Source organism: Danio rerio, chromosome 4, assembly GCF_049306965.1.
Source record: "Danio rerio strain Tuebingen ecotype United States chromosome 4, GRCz12tu, whole genome shotgun sequence".
Classification (NCBI taxonomy): domain Eukaryota; kingdom Metazoa; phylum Chordata; class Actinopteri; order Cypriniformes; family Danionidae; genus Danio; species Danio rerio.
In genome coordinates, this window is record NC_133179.1 from 3984394 (window position 1) to 4007500 (window position 23107).

The window sequence follows — 23107 nt, forward strand, 5'->3', positions numbered from 1 at the left end:
AGCCCGGCAGAATATTGTGCGCTTAAAAAAAAAAAAAGTCAATATTTGAATTGCATAGTGAGACAAACAGAGCAGCAGAAAAAGTCATTGCGTGAGGGAAGAAGTTGGATTCAATCCTGATCGACACACACATTCTTTCCTTTCTGTCACGGCACGCTCACAACCACTGGAGTCTTATTATATGCACTGAAAGGGAAATATCCTCACTCTATATTCAATTATATTCAGTTGCGCCGCAGCAGGGGTTACGCACACTTATTCTGTCATAATGGAGATGAATTTTTCATGTCCTTCTAAGAGAAAGTCTTTTTTTTTTGTATTCCAGAGAAAGAGTCTAGGTGTGCTTTTGTTGATCATCCGCTGGACTACAGTCACATTTTACTGCAGTTCTTGAGTTGACGGGGTTTTAATTGGGTTAATTTTAATATTTAATCATATTTAAATGTATTGTTTTTATTTATTAATTTTGAAAAGTAGAATTCACTTGAAGCATCATCATATGTTCACTTTTGTCGTTCACAAAGAGACATTTTGAAGAAAAAAAGGTCATTTCTTTGTTCCAAACAGATTTCATATTTTTATCCAAGCATTAATATGCCTTTGAAATTTCATGCTTTTGCATTGCTTACATGTACATTAGCAGATATAACCCTAGTCAGTTTGAAAAGGGAAAGTTATTATTATTATTATTATTATTATTACTACTACTAATAATAATAATAATAATATTGATAAATTAGTTTGGACTTTTGAGGAACAGAGTGATGTGAAAAAGTTTTTGCACCCTGACTTCTTATTATTCTGCATATTTGTCACACTTGCAATCATCATTGCAGATCATCAAACAAAAGTGAATATTAATCAAAGATAGCACAAGTGACACTAATCATGCAGTTTTGAAATAAAGGTTTTTATTATTAATGTAAAAATAAATCTCAAATCTTCAATATTTTGTGCGCTGTGGATGAATTTTGCCCCACTGATCTTTGCGGAATTGTTGTAATGCAGCCACATTGGATAGTTTTCGAGTATGAGACACCTTTTTAAAGCCATGCCAATTGCAACTCAATTAGATTCAGGTCAGGGCTTTGACTAGGCCACTCTAAAGAATTCACTTTGTTTTTCTTCAGTTATTCAGAAGTGGACTTATTCCACTTCTGGTGTTCTTTGGATGATTGTCTTGCTGCAAAACACAACCCTGAAAACCTTAATAATAAAACTCATCACTTTAAAACCGCACAATGTGTTTACTTGTGTTAACTTTGACTAATTTATTTATTTATTTATTTTTTATAAATTCCTTTTTATTGTATTTTAACATGTACATACACAATTCCATGCACCAGATATGACATAAACCAACAAGCAAACAAATGAACAAACAAAACAAAAGGCTTCTCAGTATTTTACATCAGAATACAATATCATCGCTTTCACTAATCTACTGACAAAACATTTTCAGCTCAACCACCTTTTAAAAAGAACATAAAAGGTCTCCAAACTATCTAAAATTATGTATTTATTTGTTAATATACAAGTAATTTTTTTCTATTGGCATGTTTGTTACTACCTCTTTCAGCCAACGGCCTATATTTGGTGCACATACACTTTTCCAATTTAAAGAAATAAGCTGATTCGCTTGCAGAATACATACAATCATAAATATTTGCTCCGTCTTAACTTAACTTGATCTCCTTGGGATATTAATGAAATAAAAAAATTAAAGGAGACATTTGTATATCAACCTCAAGAATCTTTTACTATCATTTCTTTTACACCTTTCCAGAAGTTCTGTATTCCTTTACATTACCATACACAATGATATAATGTTCCTTTAAGGTCCCTGCATCTCAAGCAAGTATTTGACTAATTTATTTATATTTGTTTGATGATCTGAAACATTAACATGTGACAAACAGTGATTTAGTATGGGGCAAACACTTTTTCACATCACTGTAAATGATAAATTCTCAAACAAAGTCAATTATTAAAAAAGTGGATATAATTATAAGAAATACTTTCAGAGTTATAACAAATTGAAAGATAATTGTAAATGATGCATGGAATTATGAGAAATTTCTGGATCCAAACCACTACTCATTTTCATGCTCTGATTGGCTGCTGATCACATAGGCCTATAAAGAGAAACTTCCAGCAGGGTTCGGGGAGCTTATTTGTGGTGCAACGGTTGCTGGGAGTGGAGCTCCTGGATTTCCCTTACCCCTCCGGACGCCAACCAACATTCAATCTTGTATCGTTGTTCATACGTTTGTTTGATTTGGCGCGATCCGAGTGCGATTGTTGGATTCACTCATGCCAAACGAACCACTCTAACTGTGCAAACAAGAAAGGTTCTGAAACAAAAGTCTAGATTTGAAAGCATCCTCAGTCTTAGTACAAGATGTAACTACAGAATGGTCAAGCTTTAAATAGGACCTATTTTTTTAAGTGAGATGCTAATGGTCTAATCTGATGCAATGATTTATGCTAAGCTAAGCTAAAAGTGCTGCAGGCAGATTTGAAAATCAGCTGTATGGATTAATAAGAATAGTAAAAATCAACTATTTAACTCTAGGTCACTTGTAAAATGAGCCTATTTCCAAAAAAAAAGTGTTGAAGATAATTGTAAATGATGCATGGAATTATAAGAAATAAAGTAAAGCAAAACAGTTTAAACTACAAAATGAAAGTCCAAATTCTGCAAAATAAATCTGATATTGTTGAAATATGAACTGCTGCAGCCATCATACTAAAGCAATGTTTCTTGATTATATCAGCCTAGAAAAGGGCAACTTTTCTTTTTTCCGTCAGGCTTAAAACACAATCTAACCATCAAGCTTTAAATAGGAAAATTATTGAACTCATTGATTGCTTTTGCAGATGCTAATGGTCTAATCTGATTCAATTATGTATGCTAAGCTAAGATAAAGGTTCTCCCTCCAAACCCAGAGATCGACTAAAGGAATTCAAAAGTGTTAAAGCTCAACTATTCAACTATAGTCGACTTAAATGTTTCTTTAAATGTTGATCATTTACATGCCTCATTTTTCCAGTCGACGCTAGTGAATGTATTGTAGTCTTTCTGTCAGTTTGTGTCTTACTTTTTGTGCCTAAGCTTGCTTTAATGGCCACACACTTGATTAGAATTCAGGCAGGGAGATTAATTTTTTTTCTCTTACGTTCAGCGAGACAGCAAGAGTCTGTCGAATCCCTCAGACAAAACAAATCCCTCTGATAAGCGAACACAACACTTGAGAGAAAGAGACGGTGTCTGGAACAAAGACAACGGGACAAAAGGATTTATTACTGGGATTTAGAGGCCAGATCTGACCTTGAGGCCTGTTATGACTGGAAATCCACTGTCCGTCACTCCGTCTCGCCTCCCATTCCAGTGTAAAAAGCCTGAAGACAAGACAATTGATCAGGGCGTCTGCAGGGTATATTAGTTACCAGCCGATGCAGTAAACATGAGCTTAGCATTAGCTCAATGCATTTCCCTTTAAAATAAAGAGCATGTGGCACTCTGTGTGTTTACATAGACAAAACTATTCTTATATTAACAAGACATGGAACAAACATAGAATAACAAGGCTATGGAATAAACTGTATGTGGATATTAAAAGTATTATACTGCAAATGTTTTCCCGGCACAAATTAAGTTTATTTGTTTTTACAAATTTAAATGGATTCAACATAAAAAAATTAAGTTGTCCCACAAAAAACAGAAGGAATTGTGTTGCTTCAACTCACTTAAAAATTGTTTGAACAAGTAGTAAAGGTATTTTGTTTGAGTGCAAATTTGGTTAGTTTTAAAACTTAAAATCTGGCTCTTATGGGGAACAGTATGCTGATGGATTTTACAGTGTGTTTTAATGGTTATTTGTGTCACAGTTTGCCTGTTACCGAGAGTAGCACAATCTGTACTTCACATCAAGGACCACAATGGAAAAACGTAAAACATTTAAATGTTTAAAACATTATTGTGTATATATACTTGATGAATTGAGTGTATTTTCCTTTTTTTTTCAAATGAAAGAAAGAAAAGAAAGAAAGAAAGAAAGAAGTATTACTGTAATACTCTGATTAAGAAGCATTTATGCAAAAATAAAAAAGCATTATAAATAAATAAATAAATAAATAAATAAATAAATGAATAAATAAATAAATAAATAAATAAATAAATAAATAAATAAATAAATGAATGAATGAATGAATGAATGAATGAATGAATGAATGAATGAATGAATGAATGAATGAATTAATAAATAAATTAATAGTCATTTGTAAAAGAAAAAGTTGTATTTGCAGCATACTGTATGTGAGAAATATAGTCAGACTTGAGGGTGAAATTATGAAATAAAATGATGGGAATTAGATTTAAAGTAAAAAAGTAAAATAAAGTTGGAATAATGAGGAAACTTATTACCTAAAAGAATATAAAAGAAATAAATGTTAAATTATTAGGATTATTAAAATTAGAATAAGACAAAGACAAGAAGTAACATGGGAATTATGAGATATAAAGTCATAATTATGAGAAGGAATAATGAAGTTAGTTTGAGAACATCATAAAAAAGTTGCAATGATCAGGAAAAATCTGTTTTAATGATAAGATTTAATGTCAGAAGTGTGAAAAAATATTTGCAATTTGATTAAGGGGCTTTGAGATGTAAGGTTCCAGTTATAGTTATGAGAATTATGAAATGTGAAGCCAATCACAAAAACGGCCATAAAGTAATCATGCAGTAAGTCAATAAATTAAATAATTCAATTCAAATAAAATGTAATTATTTACTGACACTATAAACGTATTTTATTTCTTTTCTTTTATTTTATTTCTAAATAAATTTATATTTTTTCATACATATCTCATAATTTACTTTTTTATAATAGCAACTTTATTTTTTGTTATGAGAAGAATTATGAGCATATGTGACCAAAAATGAGATAATTGTGAGACAAACTCATATTGGAAAATAAAGTTGGAGTTATGAGTTCTAAAACTTTGTATTTTTGGAAAAGCAAAATAAGATTAAGAACAGTCCCATCTCAAACTGAATTCAGTGTCTGAGTGTGATTTGCAAAAAAAAAAAAAACAATAAAAAATCTGGAAACCAAGAAAGTGAAGCAAACTTTGATCCGCTGCTTTGAAAGTGCTGTAAGTCTTTGCATCAGCATGAGTTTCTCTTTGTCCGAAACATATTGGTAGCATTTCTTTCAACACACTATCATGAAAAAAAGAAAAAGAAAAGAAGCCCAGTTTGTGTTTGAGAGCAGAGGGCCGCATTGAAACGAAGACTTTAAAGTGGGGCATCTGCTAGAAACAATCCTAAAACAACAGAGAACCGTATACTCATTCTTGCGGGACCACAGCTGACTGATTTTTTGAAAACTAGGGATTTCGAACAGTAACTTAAAGTCTCACGGAAATCGAAATTTAAGTTATTTGGGTCTCAGTATCAGTATTGAAGGTTATTTTCTGGAAAAGCTACAAACAAATTAAAAATTGCATTTAAAAGATATATATATATATATATATATATATATATATATATATATATATATATATATATATATATATATATATATATATATATATATATATATATATATATATATATATATATATATATATATATATACATACACACACCACCTGATAAAAGTCTTGTCAGTGATCTCAGTTGAAAAAGCAACAAGTAATAACTTGACTTAGTGGATCATTTGGAAAAATGGCAGAAGGTGGATTCAGTCTGATGAACTGCATCCCAATCATCACAGATACTACAGAAAACCCACTGGAACCCAAGATTCTTAAAGAAATCAGTCAAGTTTGGTGAAGGAAACGTCATGGTTTGGGGTTACATTCAGTATGGGAGCATGTGAGAGATCTGCAGAGTGGATGGCAACATCAACAGCCTGAGGTATCAGGACATTTGTGCTGCCCATTACATTACAAACCACAGGAGAGGGACAATTCTCCAGCAGGATAGCGCTCCTTCTCATACTTCAGCCTCCACATCAAAGTTCCTAAGAGCAAAGAAAGTCAAGGTGCTCTAGGATTGGCCAGCCCAGTCACCAGACATGAACATTATTGAGTATGTCTGGGGTAAGATGAAGGAAAAGCATTGAAGATGAATCCAAAGAGTCTTGATGAACTCTGGGAGTCCTGCAAACTCGCTTTCTTTGCCATTCCAGATGACTTTATTAATCAGTTCTTTGAGTCATTTGAGGAAAAGTATGCAAAATCCTTAGAAAAAAGCTGATATTTTATACTTTGCCTTTGACAATACCAGTATTTTTCTTTTACAATATCAGTTTATCTTTTGCGATATACATTTTTATGTCATATTATGAACCCTACAATTGTTTATATATTGAATTGCAATGAAGTCATGCCAATATTTTCATAATTCAGATAATAAAATACTAAAAAACAATACAGCTAATATTAAAATGGACCAATGAAAGGATGCTGAAAGTGTCAATTAAATAAACTTTTATCCAAATTTTTTTTTTTTTTTTTACTGTGAAGCCGTCATGCAGTTTCTCAAAAGCAGAAAAACAATAACACTAGAAACATGCAGCCACTTCTAAGTGTTTAAAGTGATTTCAGCAGCTCGACTGATAATAAAATGATCCATCCCGGTATCAGCAACATGACCAGCTCCAGCTAATCTTTAATGATTGGATTTTCGCTGCGTTATGAATCATGAATTATCTAATTGTATCCAAGCCTGCACATCACAGCTCAAACACACACACACACACACACAAACACACACACATGGGCGGCTAATGCTTTAATTTATTTCCAGTGGCAGAAACTGAACATTCTCCTAAGTGAAGCGGTTCACACTGGCTAATTAACTTTCATGTTTAATGGCCGTTTGGTTTAGTAACTGACCAAAGGCAACACTGTACTGTCCAGGACACCGAAACACAATCATTCTGTCCAGAACAGCTCTTTAAAGAAATTTTGTGTGAATTAATGTTGCACAATAAAGCATTTTTCAAAATGTTTTACTCCAAAAATTATTTAGATACTAAAACATCATGAAAAGTTGCCTTTTTTTTTTTTTTTGGATAGGACATTGAATTAAATACTAAAATGGCCACAACTGTGATGCTAGCATTAGAAAACTAAAAAGAGAAGGGACTCTAAAAATAGATTTTACATAAATCTACATGCACTGTAAAAAGTGATTAGTTATTTAAAGAGAGTAAACCAATTGCCTTAAAACAAACAAGTTGATTAAAAAAAAATAATGTAAATAAACACATTGCAACTTGGAACTGTTAAGCCTGACGTAATTTTACTATTATGCAAATTGTATACACTTTTTTAAAAATCAAAGAAAACTAATCACTTTTTCCAGTACACGTTTATTATATATAGTTACTTTATTATTTTTTTAAATTATTTTATCTATATATATATATATATATATATATATATATATATATATATATATATATATATATATATATATATATATATAAATATGTATATATATATATATATATATATATATATATATATATATATATATATATATATATATATATATGTATATATAATACTATATATATATATTTTTTTTCAGCTATTCTGTATCTAGCAAAATGACAGTAACTAAACTCCAGACTCCTGTGTGTCTTCTAAATTCAATAAGGCTATAATTGTAAATTTTATTGACTTAACGAAGCGCCAAATATGTCAAATTGTAATAATTACAGTAATTATTTGAAAACAGACATGCTAAAATAGTCTGACATTGTAAAAAAAGGATTAGCTGACTTTAAAAAAGTGAGAACAATAAGCACAATTATAAAAATTAAGTCAGCTTAACAGTTCCATGTTACAATGGGTTTACTTACATTATTCTTGTAGTCAACTTGTTGCTTTTAAAGGCCATTGGTTTACTCGCTTTAAGTAAGTGATCACTTTTTACAGTGACAAAAAAAATGTTGCTAGTTCAAACTTCTTGTTTAAAATGAGCTGAAACAACACAATTATCAAGTTTTTTTGCCGAAAACTCATTTCTTTTATATTCAGTACACTTAAATTTGGCAAATAAATAAATAATTAAACTATTAAGCTAAGAACCCAGCATTTTTTACAGTATAGTGTAGTATTGTATAGTGTAAATTTGTTGCCAGTATGGCTTTTCTATAAGCTTTACACAGAATATAATCTTTTGCAATATAGCATTTTACCAGATTTTCAACCCTAAGAGTTGTGCACATATTAAATTGCCATAAACTGAAACCAATTGTTTGATAATTGGGTCAATAAAAAAATAAAATATCCATTAGTGTGAAACTACCATCAAATGGATCAAGTAAAAGCCACTGATAAGTGTTAATAGGGTAAATGTGTTGCTGAAATGTGTTTTATGTCAACTTTATACCGATTTACATTCAGCAATATAACATTTCTGCTACAGGTCAACTTAAAAAAAACAAACATTTAAAACCATAACAGGTTGATGCATATTTATGTTGAATAAACCAATTACTGTAATTAAATACTGTATTAAATTACAAAAAAACAAAACAGTAGCACTAATCATATAAAGTGAAGTTAAAGTCCAAAATGGCTTCATTTACTGACTTATACTGAATTACCACCTATTTTTATTACAAAAATGCATTCAATATTAAACCACCTTGAGGTAATTCCTATAGTTTTTGAAAATCCCCATTAAATTAAACACTCACAAACCCACCAAAAAGTGACAGTAATATTTTAAATCCGTGGCAGAAAGACGTGCTTAAATTGTCAATGAAGCGGATTTGTTCTGGTGGAGACGTCTATCGAGCCTTTAAAGCTCAATGCAAACACGAAACATCACAAACATTCATTGGGTTAGGAGTCATGAGACATATGCTTAATGGAGATTTGATTCATTCCACATTAGTGCCCCGGTGACAAAGCATGTTTCAAGAGGGTAATGGCAAAGAACTCAGCAGCACAATCCTTATTACCCCGCCTTATTACACCATCCATTAAGCAAGAAAAGTGTGCTGCACTTTCCAGTGTTGAGAAATGTAACACTCTCAGAAATTAAGGACCACTGAGATGCTAAAGCCCTGAGCACGGGTTTCACACACTGTAAAAAAAGAAATGCTTCAAATTAATGGTAAAAAAGCAGCAGCTGCTGTGGTTATGGATAATAACAGTTAAAAATAGGGTAGGAACGTAAAAAAAACCCAATAAATTACCATATTCAGAAAATAAACCTATGTTTTGAAGTATCTACATAACTTAGTTTTACAGTAGATCACCATACAGTATGTCATACATTTTAATACACACTGTACTATGTGGTTCAAAAAGATGTTTATTAAAAATTACTATAGTTTTTTCCCATGCAGATATCTTTTAGACATCCAAAAACAACAGATGAAAGCATACTAAAGTCTGGACGCACAGTTTTTATTCATTAATTTTTGTAAGGGGTAATAATAAGTGCTCCACAATAATAACTGTCTAGTTTTGTCGCAAGGGTCGCATTTCTTTTTTGTTCGGTCAATGAACTTACCATCAACAAACATTCACCGCTGCAGGCATCTCGATAGGGTTGTTTATTCCGTTGAAACGCCAGTAAAGACTTGGATTATTGCAAAACAAGACAGAGATATCATTACAGCGATCACATGGCTGGGGGAGTTATATATTCTCCTGGACGTTGTATTAGTGTGGTGTTTGTATCTGACTTTTAAAGTCATAAACCAATGTTTTGAAGTATTGAATTTCACAGTAAATTACCATATTTTGTACTTTTTAAATTTCATGCACCAATATCTACAACTTTTACAGTACATTACTGTATTTTGTATATTTTTGTCATGTACCAATGTTTTGAGGTATCTATGCAACTTAGTTTTACAGTAAAATATCGTATTTCATGCATTTTTTGTCATGCACCAATATATTGAAGAATCTACACAACCTAATCTTACATGAAATTACCTCATTTTGTACATTTTTTTGTAATACAGCCATTTTATTGAAGTATCTACCTAATTTCACAGTAAATTTGCGTATTTCGTAATTTTTACATTATGCACCAATGGATTGATTTATGTAAACAAATTAATTTTACGTAAATTACTTTTTTTTTTAATTATTTTTAAGTCACACACTAATGTTTTAAAGTATCTATACAACTTAATTTTACAGTAAATTATTGTACTTTGTACATTTTTATATCATACACCAATGTTTTAAAGTATTTAGTTAATTTCACAGTAAATTACTGTATATTTTTTTGCATTTGTATGTTATGCACCAATTTTTTGAAGTATCTCCACAACTTAATTTTACAGTAAATTATTGTATTTTGTATATTTTTATGTCATGCACCAATGTTTTAAAGTATCCACTTAATATGACTGTAAATTACCATATTTTGTATATCTTATTTTACAAATCAAGGTTTTGAAGCATCTAAATAACTTAGGTTTACAGTAAATTACCGTATTTTAAACATTTTTATGTCATACACCAATGCTTTGAAGTATCTACGCAACTTAATCATACAGCAACTCACCACATCTAATATTTTTTAACTTAATTTTACAGTAAATTACCACATTTTTAACTTTTTTATTTCATAAACCAATGTTTAGAAGTATTTACATAACCTAATCTTACAGTAAATTACAGCATTTCATACACTTTTATGTAATGCACCAATGATTAAATTATCTACAACTTAATTTTACTGTAAATTACCACATTTCATACATTTTTGTCATGCACCAATGTATTGAAATATCTACACAACTTAATTTTACACTAAATTACCATATTTTTTACAGGTTTTTTGTTTTGCTGATGTAAAATTCTCAAAAACGAAGGCCCACTGAAGTGCTGAAATCCTGAAAGTTAGGATATCAGGCAGAGCAAAAAACGCTAAATAAATCTCAAGCATCACATTTTAAAATATCCATATTTAATGTTTAATATCTGCTATTGTTTTCCCGATGCGCTGACCTCCTCCGCTTCTCCGCATGAGGGATTCGCTCGTCAGTTTCTCCAAACATCAAATGTGGGAGCGTTTTTCCCTCATGAAAGCAGCATGGATGGTGTTTATTCAACATCTCCACCCACGTGCACATCACAAAGGTGTTCCAATACAACCCGCATCCACCCACAGACGCGTGCCTGACGCCCTGCATTTCACACCGCATATTCACCGCCATGCGCTCAGCAATGGAGAGCGCATGAAGAAAACCACAATCATTTGGACGCAGAGTGTTTTCTGTGTACCAAAGCGGGACTAAAGCAGATTGAGCATGCACCTCCAATGCTTGGACTCAACTTGAGCCTAGTCTAAAAACATTAAATGCATTCATGACTGAAAATGAAAAACACAACAAGTGATTGTGAGACACACTGCAGATGAAGTAAGTCACAAAAATAAGATTGTGTTGTGAGATTTAAAAGGGGCCTGTTATGCCCCTTTTTACATGTTACTAAATAAGTCTCTGATGTCCCTAGAGTGTGACATTATCCACACAGATAATGTTTTATAACTCTTTGAAACTGACCCTTTAATGCTTTGACCGTAATGGTGGAAATTTGGTGACTGTCGCTTTAAATTTAAATGAGATTTGTTCTTTTTAAAAGAGGGCAGAGCTATAAATGCCTGTGTGTCAGCATAGAGGTAGATTCAAAAAAGAATAACGTCCTATGCTAATAAGGGAGAGGTGGGCTAATAAGGGTCTCTAATGGGCGGGGCTTTTCCTCTCCAATGACACGTATCAAGGGCCAATGTCAATCAAAGTGTTTTTATCAAGTCTGATTATAAAAAATAAAATAAATAATTAATTATAAATAGATTATAATGTATGCATATTAATGGTGGAGTGATATAAATTTGGCTTGGAGATTTTTAAATGAATGTTTACTGCCAAAGATAAATTAGTATCATATAAAAAACATTTGGTCAACAAATTCATGTAATTGACACTTTTAGGATTTTGTTTCTTGATTCATTTTTAATATTAGTTTAGCTGTTTTTAGGTATTTAATTGATCGTGTTATCCAAAAAATATCATTACTTCAATTCAATTCAGTATATAAACAGATTTAGGGTTCAAATTATGATTATTAAATTGTTTTATAGTGCAAAAGATATCAACAGTGGACAGATTTATTCTTTTGATTGGTGTCACTGTTTTAGGTTTTTGAGTATTTAATTACACTATAAATAGATTATCAAGCACTATATATATTGGCTGCATAGTTTAGTATTCTTGTTTGTAATGATTTGAACGATGACATAATGGCTTCACAGTTATTCTTTCAGAACTAAAATATTCTGATGCAGTCATTCATGCATATTAATGATGGGGTGATAATGAATAATTTTGTATTGGAGATTAGTGAAGGCTTTATTGTCAAAGATGAAGTAGGATAAATTCATGTAAAATACATTTTGTCAACAAATCAATGTAATTGACACTTTGAGCATATTTTACTTGGTCTGTTTTTATAATAATTGGACAGATTTTAGGTATATAATTGACTGGGTCATCCAAAAAATGGCATTACTTTAGTGCAATTCAATATACAAACAGTTTTAGGGTTCAAAACATGACTAATACATGTTCTATAGTGCAAAAGATATGAACAGTGGACAGATTAACTGGCAGCACATTTATTCCTGAATTAGAGTAACTGTTTTGGGTTCTTGAGTATTTAATTACACTATATGAATAGATTGCCTATATATATATTGGTTGCATGTATTTAGTGCTTTTGATTGTAATGCTTTGAGCGATGGCATAATGGCTTCGCAGTTATTCTTTCAGAGCTAAAATATTCTGATGCAGTCTTTCATGCATATTAATGTTGGAGTGATAATTAATAAATATGTCTTGAAGACTAGGAAATGAAGGCTTTATTGCCAAGATTAAGTAGGATAAATTAATGTAAAAGTCATTTTGTCAACAAATCAATGTAATTGACACTTTTAGCATATTTTACTTGGTCTGTTTTTATATTAATTTGACAGATTTTAGGTATATAGTTGACCGGGTTATGCAAAAAATGGCATTACTACATTTAAATTCAATATATAAACAATTTTAGGGTTCAAAATATGACTATTTTGTTTTTTTTATTTTATAGTGCAAAAGATATGTACAGTGGACATGTGTATATATATATATATATATATATATATATATATATATATATATATATATATATATATATATATATATATATATATATACTGTATATATATACTGTATATATATACTGTATATATATATATATATATATATATATATATATATATATATATATATATATATATATATATATATATATATATATATATATATATATATATATATATATTGCATTTACTGCATATTTTTAGTGTTATTGTTTGTAATGCTTTGAGCGATGGCAAAATGGCTTCACAGTTATTCTTTCAGTACTAAAAATATTGTAATGCAGTCGTTCATGCATATTAATTGTGGAGTGACTAATTTCGTTGAGCGTGACACTCAGGGCACATGCATTCGTCACCGGCAGGCGGTGCTGCTTATCTCAAAGCTCCTGTCAAAAGCTGAAATCTCCCGTTGCTCTCTCGCTGCAACATGCTGCAATGCTGACGTCTGCCCGTGCAATCAATTTAGGAGCTTTAGTAAAGCCAGTGTTTCTCTTCCTCGCCATTTAGCTGAATATGAGTCCCTGCGCAGCACAAAGACCGCAGTATCTGCCGAAAAAAATAATGGAAAGGCACCAAATGTAAAAGGAATTTGGTGAATTGAAAAAGCCACCAGCTCTGGAATGCTAATTCAGCGGCCTTTTGATGTTCTCCCATTTGTGGCACATAAAAGCCTCATTCTGCATTTGGAAAGAGATTTGGAGAGACATCAGTGTGTTGCTGTGTTGTCGCTGCATCGCTTCGGTAGCGTGACAGTGGCTTAGCTGTTTTCAGAACAGTGCTTCTCCTGTAGCAAGCCAGCTTTTTTTCCTAATAATCGCTGTTGTTCTGGGACCAACCGGTTCATTGCTATTAACTATCAATCAGCAGGTTTGCTGTTTTCAAAATTCAGTCTTGTGATGCTTCAGTTTGTTTTCTGAGAGTGCATTTCATAGCACAGATTGTAAACTGAAAATAGAAAAAAAAAAAGTTTTGGCTTTGGTGTTTTGGGAGCCTGAAACATTATTGTCAGTGTTTAAAACTAGTAACCACGACACATTCTTTAATGAATAGAAAAATCAGAGAAATATTTTGGTCAGATATATTTTTGGTCAGAGTTTTTCCACATTCAGCTCAACCCAGCATTTTTTAATTGAACGTAAATACTTTATTTTGTGAGTTACAATATTTTAAATCAACAGTTGCAATTTTCATCACTCATTTTTCTATAGTGATACTTTAAAATATGCATTTATACCATGTTTTGATGTAAAGTAAACATTATTGTCAGTGTTTAAAACTGGTAACCACAACACATTCTTTGATGAATAGAAAAATCAGATAAATATTTTGATCAGATACTTTTTTTGTAGATTGTAAAAATGCTTGGTTATTATATAGACAAATCAAACATTGGATTATTTTTTCAGTTTTTTTTTTTAACCCAATAATTGAGTTTTTCCACATTCAGCTCAACCCAGCATTTTATTATTGAATGTAAATATTTTATTTTGTGAGTTACAATACTTTAATTTAACAGTTGCAATTTTCATCACTTGTTTTTCTATTGTGATACTTTAAAATATGCATTTATACCATGTTTTGATGTTTAGTAAACAGCATTGTCAGTGTTAAAAACAAGAAACCAAATTCATTCTTTCATCAATAGACTGAAAAAAGCCTCATTGGATCAACCTAAATAAATTACTTGAACTTCTTAAACCCAAAAGAATGAAGTTTTTCCAACTTATTCATTACTGAAAACCATAATGAAAAAAGTGGAAATTAATTAATTCATGTAGTTGAATTCATGCTGAAGTAATTCGTTTAAGTTTTCACTTTTTACAGTGTAGAAAGCTCAAAGTAAATGTTTAGTTAGATACTTTTTTGGTAGACTCTAGTAAAAATGCTTTGTTGTCATATACAAACCCAACAAGCCACAGCATATCACCCTGCAGCCCAAGACCGGTTACTCACTGAAGCTAAGCAGACCACATGGGGAAACTAGGTTGCTGTTGGAAGTGGTGTTAGTGAGTCCAGCAGGGGTGTTCAACCTGTGGTCTGTGTGAGTCCTAATGCCCCAGTAAAGTGAAGGGGACACTATCCTGTCAGTGTTTCTCGGATGAGATGTTAAACCGGGGTCCTGACACTCTGTGTGGCCAAATTCCCTTCATCATGGCCTACCAATCCTCCCCATCCACCAAATTGGCTTTATCACTGTCACTCTGGTAAGCACACTGTTGTCCTGTGGCTGCCAAGCATCCAAGAGGATGCTGCACACTGGTGGTGGAGTGGAGAGACCCCCCTCATGATTGTGTAGCGCTTTAATACACAATAAATACACACATTACTGTATTACATTACAAACCCAAACACTTTTTAACCCAATGGTTGAGTTTGTCCATATTTTCCCCAATGTTGGGACAAGACAACCTCACTTTATTTTTTTGGAGTGGCGTGTACAATTGCTCTCCTTAATTTTTTAAAAGGTAAATTTGCCTACAACGTTGCATAAAAACATCTGAATTATGGGCTAAAGAAATTGCAGGTGTTTAGAAGTGGCATCTGAAAAACGCTCTCCTCGGCAGTGTAACCCGAAGCAAATATCACCCTTCGTAAACTCACAATCATCATGGATCGGAGGAGGGCACGAGCGCAACAGATTGGTGATTACCATTGTTAGGGGCATTAATTAAGGCTAATTAGTATTTGTCATAGTGACGGATGGTATAAGGAGCCGCGTTCGTTAGCGTACAGTGACACGGCTGGCTGAGGAAAACGCCGGCGCTCATTAAATGGACTGTAACAGGAGGCGATTAGATCCTGGAGGAAGTCCATCATTCACCCCTGCGCGGGACGTTAATGGTATAATCGAGCTCTCGGAGGGACGGACGCTTGGATATTACAGCTTACATTAAATATGAAATATGAGTCCGCTCACCTCAAATATAGCCTGTCAAGACCTGATTTTTGTAAGACTGTCATGTTAAGTGTTAATAAATGATGTCAAGCACCTGGAGATGCGGTGTGAAAGATGGAGCTTGATGGGATGTGCTTCTTTTATGTCCATTACAGTAATCGGCTGTAAATATTCAAGACTTTTTTTTTGACAGACTAACTAGAAGGCCTTCAGATAGGCAGTGGAATAAGGTTGTTTGGTGGAGTTTTTGTTCATTTTACTGCATGGAATCTAGTGTTTACACTCCTAGTCCAAGCCATATGGTGGTACACTTTGTTTTGCATGTTATGGGCCAAGTATTGAAGGTACATACATTGGCACCTGTTGTAATTGTAAGTGTTCGTTTACTTCCCCTCTGGAAGATTTCTTGGCAGGCCATAGAAGCGTATGGTTTGAAGATGGCACATGAATAGAGAAGAGTCTGAACATCCACTACAGCAATATTGGAGCATCTATATCAATCCCTCTAGCGCCACCATCTGTTCAGAAGTCGCACAAGTTCATGCTCTTTAAGATCATTTATTCATTCATTGTCCTTTCTGCTTAGTCCCTTTATTTATCAGGGGTTGCCACAGTGGAATGAACCGCCAACTTACCCTCCTCTTGTGTAAAAACTTGTATTTGCACTTAGTGTGTGTGTGTGTGTGTGTTTGTATGTATATATGTGTGTATGTGTGTATATACACACACACACACACACACACACACACACACACACACACATATTATATATTGAATACAGTCTAACTCTCTCTCTCTTTCTCTCTTTCAATGTGTGTGTGTGTGTGTGTGCGTGTGTTTGTAGGCGGTGTGTGTATCGCTCAGTCTCTGAAGATCCCGAGGGAACCGAGGGCTGGGGAATTTGACAAGATAATCCGGCGGCTCCTGGAGACCCCAAACGCTCGGGCCATCATCATGTTTGCCAATGAGGACGATATCAGGTGCTGCTTTCTGTTCTTCAAAAACAGTAAAGAAGAAAAAACACTGCAGAGAGTCAGAGAGTGTGTTCAAAATATAATAGCTACTGTACATACTGTACTGAAGGAAGACATAAATCATAAATTAACAAATAAATAGTGTCATATAGTGCCTGTTGTTCTTAGATAATAATAAAATAATAAATAAAATGAAGCAGCATAAATTATACCACACAATTGATATTTAAAACATATCAGCAGTGTGCATGCTTAATTTAGACACTCGTTAAATGTTAAACTTTATATTTATTTTATTTTATATATAATTTTATTTCTTTATTTCTTTATATTTATTTCTTTATTTCTTTATTCATTTATATATTTATGTTTTCTTTATGTTTTATTTATTTATTTATTTATTTATATATGTATTTGTTTAATTAATTGTTCATTTATCTATTTATTTATTCATTCATTTATTTATGTATATAAGTATTTATTTAAACAGTTAATTGTTTTTTATATGTATGTAGTTTTAAATATCACATTTTTAAGTACATAGTACAAGTTAAACAACAAAAAATGAGAAAAGCTGCTTTGGCAAACAACTAAAATGAAATAAGTTTGAGGTTTTTATGTTTTATTCATAATCGATTCAGATATTCTGTTATCACTGTGCAAACAAACAGAAACATAAATAAGCAATGCATTTAAAATAAATGCAAACATCAACATTCTGGCTGCTCTGATCAAATATAGAGTCTAATATAAAAGCTTTCAGCAACTTGTCACAGTTATTATTTATTTATTTACTATACTATTTTAATGTTTAGAAGTAGTCTTGGGGAGTGAATTATATATTATTATTGCTATTATTTGTAAGTTTCATAATTATTTAATTTAATTTAATTTTTGTTTAGTTTTTTATTTAATTTATTTTTTATTTATTTTATGTTATTTTATTTTATTTTGTTTTGTTTTGTTCTGTTCTGTTCTGTTCTGTTCTATTCTATTCTATTCTATTCTATTCTATTCTATTCTATTCTATTTTATTTTATTTTATTTTATTTTATTTTATTTTTAGGGACAGCAATGACTGACTGATGAACACATTTCTCCTGTAGTTTGGTTCCTCCATCTTTATCTTCATCTGTTCACACTGTTAGCAGCTCTGGCTTCCTCACACACACACTCACACAGTACGCCTGTTGGTTTAACAGATGCTCAGGACTACAATATTAACATTTATATGCCTGGCGGCCAATGCTAATCTGATTTCACATTCCAGTCATGTAGCCTTTAATGGCCGGAGAGGGAAAACTAATGTTAAATGTGGGGCTTATTAACAGATCCAGCAAGAGCATACAAACTAGTTTACACTGTGAAAATATAAGGGGGGTTATAGATTCTTAAAGAGAGAAAGTGGTTGATTATTTTGGTTTCTTTCTAGTACTTGATAAAAAATAAAATGTAAAATAATAATTATCCATATACACGTAACTGCTTATCCTCAAGTTGATTTTTATAATGGAAGTAAGTTGATTTTGTGAAGTGTTACATTCATGAAGTAATGAATTACGGATATATCATTTGTGAGTAGTGTTTATGAGTGAGCAATGACACTCTGATTATTAGACAGCTAAAATGATCATGAAATGGACAGTAAATTAGTTTGTTTAATATTAGAATGTTTAATTTATTTTAATTTAATACTGAAATTTGTCATTGCATTAAATATTATGGAACAATTTATTATTTTTATTATTTTATAATTTATTATTTATTATTAGTATTTTTGTTGTTGTTTATTATTATTATTATTATTATTATTATTATTATTATTATTTATACCAATTTAATTGCATTTTTTATGTATTTTATTTTATATTATTTAATTATTTTTTCATTAATTTTATTTTATAGTATTTTCTTTATTTTTAATTTAATTTAATTAAATGTAATTTAATTTAATTTAATTTAATTGTATTTTATTTTATTTTATTTTATTTTATTTTATTTTATTTTATTTTATTTAATTTAATTTAATTTTATTTTATTTTATTTTATTTTATTTTATTTTATTTTATTTTATTTTATTTTATTTTATTTTATTTTATTTCAGCTGATGGATGTTTGTTTTCCTCTGCAGGCGAGTGCTGGACTCCGCCAAGAGGAGCAACCAGACAGGTCACTTTCTGTGGGTGGGATCCGACAGCTGGGGCTCCAAAATCTCCCCTGTAATCCAGCAGGAGAGAGTGGCTGAAGGGGCCATCACCATCCTGCCCAAAAGAGCCACTGTAGATGGTACATATCATTCATCTAAGCAGAAATACACACACACAGACACACACACTCGATTTGTCATCAGAGGGGAAAACCCCACCCATTAATGACCATCTCTCCCTCATTAACATTAACCTCATACTTTTTTATCTGCCACTATGCTGACACACAGGCATTGTATCGCCGCCCATTAAAAGTGCACAATCTCATTCCAATTTAAAGCGACAGTCACCAAAACATCACAATTATGATCAAAGCCTAAAAGGGTCAGCTTCAGAGAGTTATAAAACATTATCTGTATGATATTTTGAGCTGAAACTTCACACACACGCACACACACTAGAGACATCAGTGACTTGTTTTACACCTTGTAAAATCAGGGATAATTAGTCCCTTTAATATAAGTTATATTGTAAATAACAGCATTGCAGTGACACAAAGTTAGACTTGCATCATAGTTGAGTTGTTCTTCACACCTTCATTAAACAGCAGAGCTCAGACGTAGCAGTATCTTGATTCCTGCTCTCAGACAAGCATAGGTTATTATCAGTTAATATTGTAATCTCCATCAGTATGATCTCCATCATGTGGGATCCTGCTGGCGGTGTTGTTTAATCCCAGTCCTGTCCCTGCAGCTCCGGCTCAGAAATCCACACGCCAATTACTGCTCTTTTGTCACAACACATGCTGTAATTGTGTCTGTAGGGACTGCGATGAGACTCAGAGAGCAGACAGGAAAACCATGAGGATTTACACACGCTCCGACACTTCACTGACACCTTCAGACACCTTTCCTGCTTCTACCGATTATTTATTTATCATACAAACTAAATGTGTAGTCAGTTTATATTGTTGTCCACTGTTCAACATACAAAAAGTATAGCAATATAATAGACAGTACAGTGCACAAATTAATATTTTTATTATTATTATGGTTGTTAATAATAATAATAATAATAATAATAATAATAATAATAATAATAATAATGGGGTGTCACTGTGGCGCAATGGGCACGATCGGCTCACAGCAAGAAGGTTGCTGGTTAGAGACCCGGCTAGGTCAGTTGGCATTACTGTGTGGAGTTTGCATGTTCTCCCAGTGTTGTTTTTTGTTGTTGTTGTTATTATATTAATACTATTATATATATTTTTTAATTATTAATAAATAAAGATATAATAATATTACTCAGGCTCACAATTTAATTTAGTTTTAATTGATAATTTATTTTTGTTTAATAGTGAAGAATGAGAAATCTAATTACAATTTTATGTTATTTATTTAAAAAAATCCTCATCATCATCATCATCATCATCATCATCATCATCTTCATCAGCAATACAATATATCAATAACACATTAAATTAATATTGACCCACATTACCATTCAAAAGTTTGGGGTCAGTTTTTTATTATTAATTTTGTTTAATAATTTAAAAAGTGTTTTGTTCATCAAGGCGGGATTTATTAAATGTAGAAAATTTGTTTAATTGTTAAATATTTATTAAATCTTTATATATTACTCACTGTATGTAGTTTGAAATGAAATTAGTAGTCCAGTCATTATTGCTTTTATTACTGTTACCATTAATAATAATAATAATAATAATAATAATGATAATAATAATTATTATTATTACAATAATAATGATAATAATAATAATAATAATAACGATTATTAGAGTGATTTCTGAAGGATTGTGTGATAATAATAATTAAACTGAAATAAATGATTAAATTAAATTATAAACTACGTTTGAGCAGTTTTATATAGTGCAATAACATTTCACAATTGTACAGTGTGTACTGTATTTTTGATTAAATAAATGCAGCGTTGATGAGCAGGAGCAGCTTATTTTAATACATTTCAAAATCCTACTGCCATAAACTTTTGACTGGTAGTGTATATTAAAAAAACAAATGCAGAAAAAAATGTTGTTCATTTTGCATGAACTATAGCGAATGCATGGAAAAAAAAAACTAAATTAAATAAATGAATGAATTAAACCTCATTTTAAATTGATATCCACTTCTGTGCACTCTAAAAAATGTGTATTTTCTTAAAAGAAAAGTTTTGAATGAATAGTTTTGAAGAACCTTTCCGTGTCAGTCCTTCTACTTCTAAATGTCACATTTAATTTAATGTCACTTGCCATTTCTGTCTCATTATTTGAGCAAATTTCCAGTAGTTTGTGAGTGAAGTTGTTTTTTGAAGATGCCCTCTTCTTTCTCCTCAGCATTCGATCGTTATTTCCGCAGCCGCTCGCTGTCCAACAACAGAAGAAACGTGTGGTTTGCTGAGTTCTGGGAGGAAAACTTCGGCTGTAAACTCGGGATGCACGGCAAGAGGCCAGGAAGCCTGAAAAAGTGCACCGGTAAGAAGTGTTTGAATCTGTTTTGCTGTGTTCGCTGATTCTTCTCTGAAAGCTTGTTTTATTCAAAGGGTACATATTATGCCCCTCTTCCTAAGAAGCTTCAGAAATCTCTGGTGTCCCTAAATATGTTTGTGAAGTTTCAACTCAAAACGGCCTACAGATAAATTGTTACAGCATGTTGAAAATGGCAAGTTTTACAATGGAAAAATACGGATTGTTGTGTGTCTCTTTAAATGCAAATGAGCTGCTGCTCCTCACTCAATATTAAAAAAAGGGGTTTGACATTGCTTTGTATTATTAGATACAATATTATAGTCAAGTTAAATTAATTTAGTTGTTGCTGACTTTTGTGGGCAGGGCCTGTAATTTCTGAATCGCTTAGGGTGGGGTCTATAATAATACAGCAGTCTCTGTCAAAGTTTCCGGGTGGGCTTTGTGTATGGTGATATGCACTGGAAGTAGTCTATCCTAATACAACAGTGTCTGTCAGAATTTGTGGGTGGGGCATATGTATTGTGGCTCACTCAGGGCGGAGTCTAAGCTTACACAGCATTGTCTTTCAGCATTTGTGGGTGGGGCCAGTAAATTGTGACTCATTCAGGGCCGGGTCCATGCTAATACAGTAGTGTCTGTCAGCATTTATGGGTCGGGCATGTGTATTGTGGCTCCCTCAGGGCGTGGTCTATGCAAATTCAGCAGTGTCTCTAAACGTTTGTGGGTGGGGCCTGTATATTGTGACTCGCTCAAGGCGGGGTCTATGCTAATACAGTAGTGTCTGTCAGCATTTGTGGGTCGGGCATGTGTATTGTGGCTCCCTCAGGGCGTGGTCTATGCAAATTCAGCAGTGTCTCTAAACGTTTGTGGGTGGGGCCTGTATATTGTGACTCGCTCTAGGCGGGGTCTATGCTAATACATTAGTGTCTCTCAGCATTTGTGGGTGGGGCATGTGTATTGTGGCTCCCTCAGGGCGTGGTCTATGCAAATTCAGTAGTGTCTCTAAACGTTTGTGGGCGGGGCCTGTATATTGTGACTCGCTCAGGGCGGGGTCTATGCTAATACATTAGTGTCTGTCAACATTTGTGGGAGGGATCTGTGAACTATTACTCTTTCAGAGCATGGTCTATGCTAATACAACAGTGTCTGTCAACAATTGTGGGTGGGGCCTGCATATTGTGACTTACTAAGGCCCTGGTTTAGGCTAATACAACAGTGCATTTCAGCATTTGTGGGTGTGGCCTGTATATTGTCACTCACAAAGGCCGTGGTTTAGGCTAATAGAACAGTGTCTGTCAACAATTGTGGGTGGGGCCTGCATATTGTGACTTACTAAGCCCCTGGTTTAGGCTAATACAACAGTGCATGTCAGCATTTGTGGGTGTGGCCTGTATATTGTCACTCAC

At 32.4% G+C, this 23107-nt stretch overlaps 1 protein-coding gene across 5 annotated transcripts in view; it reads left to right on the top strand.

Moving 5' to 3' along the window:
* The window catches only part of grm8a (glutamate receptor, metabotropic 8a), a 264734-nt gene that overhangs the window by 157139 nt on the left and 84488 nt on the right, over positions 1-23107 (top strand). For all 5 annotated transcript variants that reach the window (XM_073946698.1, XM_068219740.2, XM_009300054.5 and 2 more), the window contains 3 exon segments: positions 16940-17075; positions 19201-19355; positions 21570-21707. In XM_073946698.1, the coding sequence (XP_073802799.1) occupies positions 16940-17075; positions 19201-19355; positions 21570-21707 (429 nt within the window).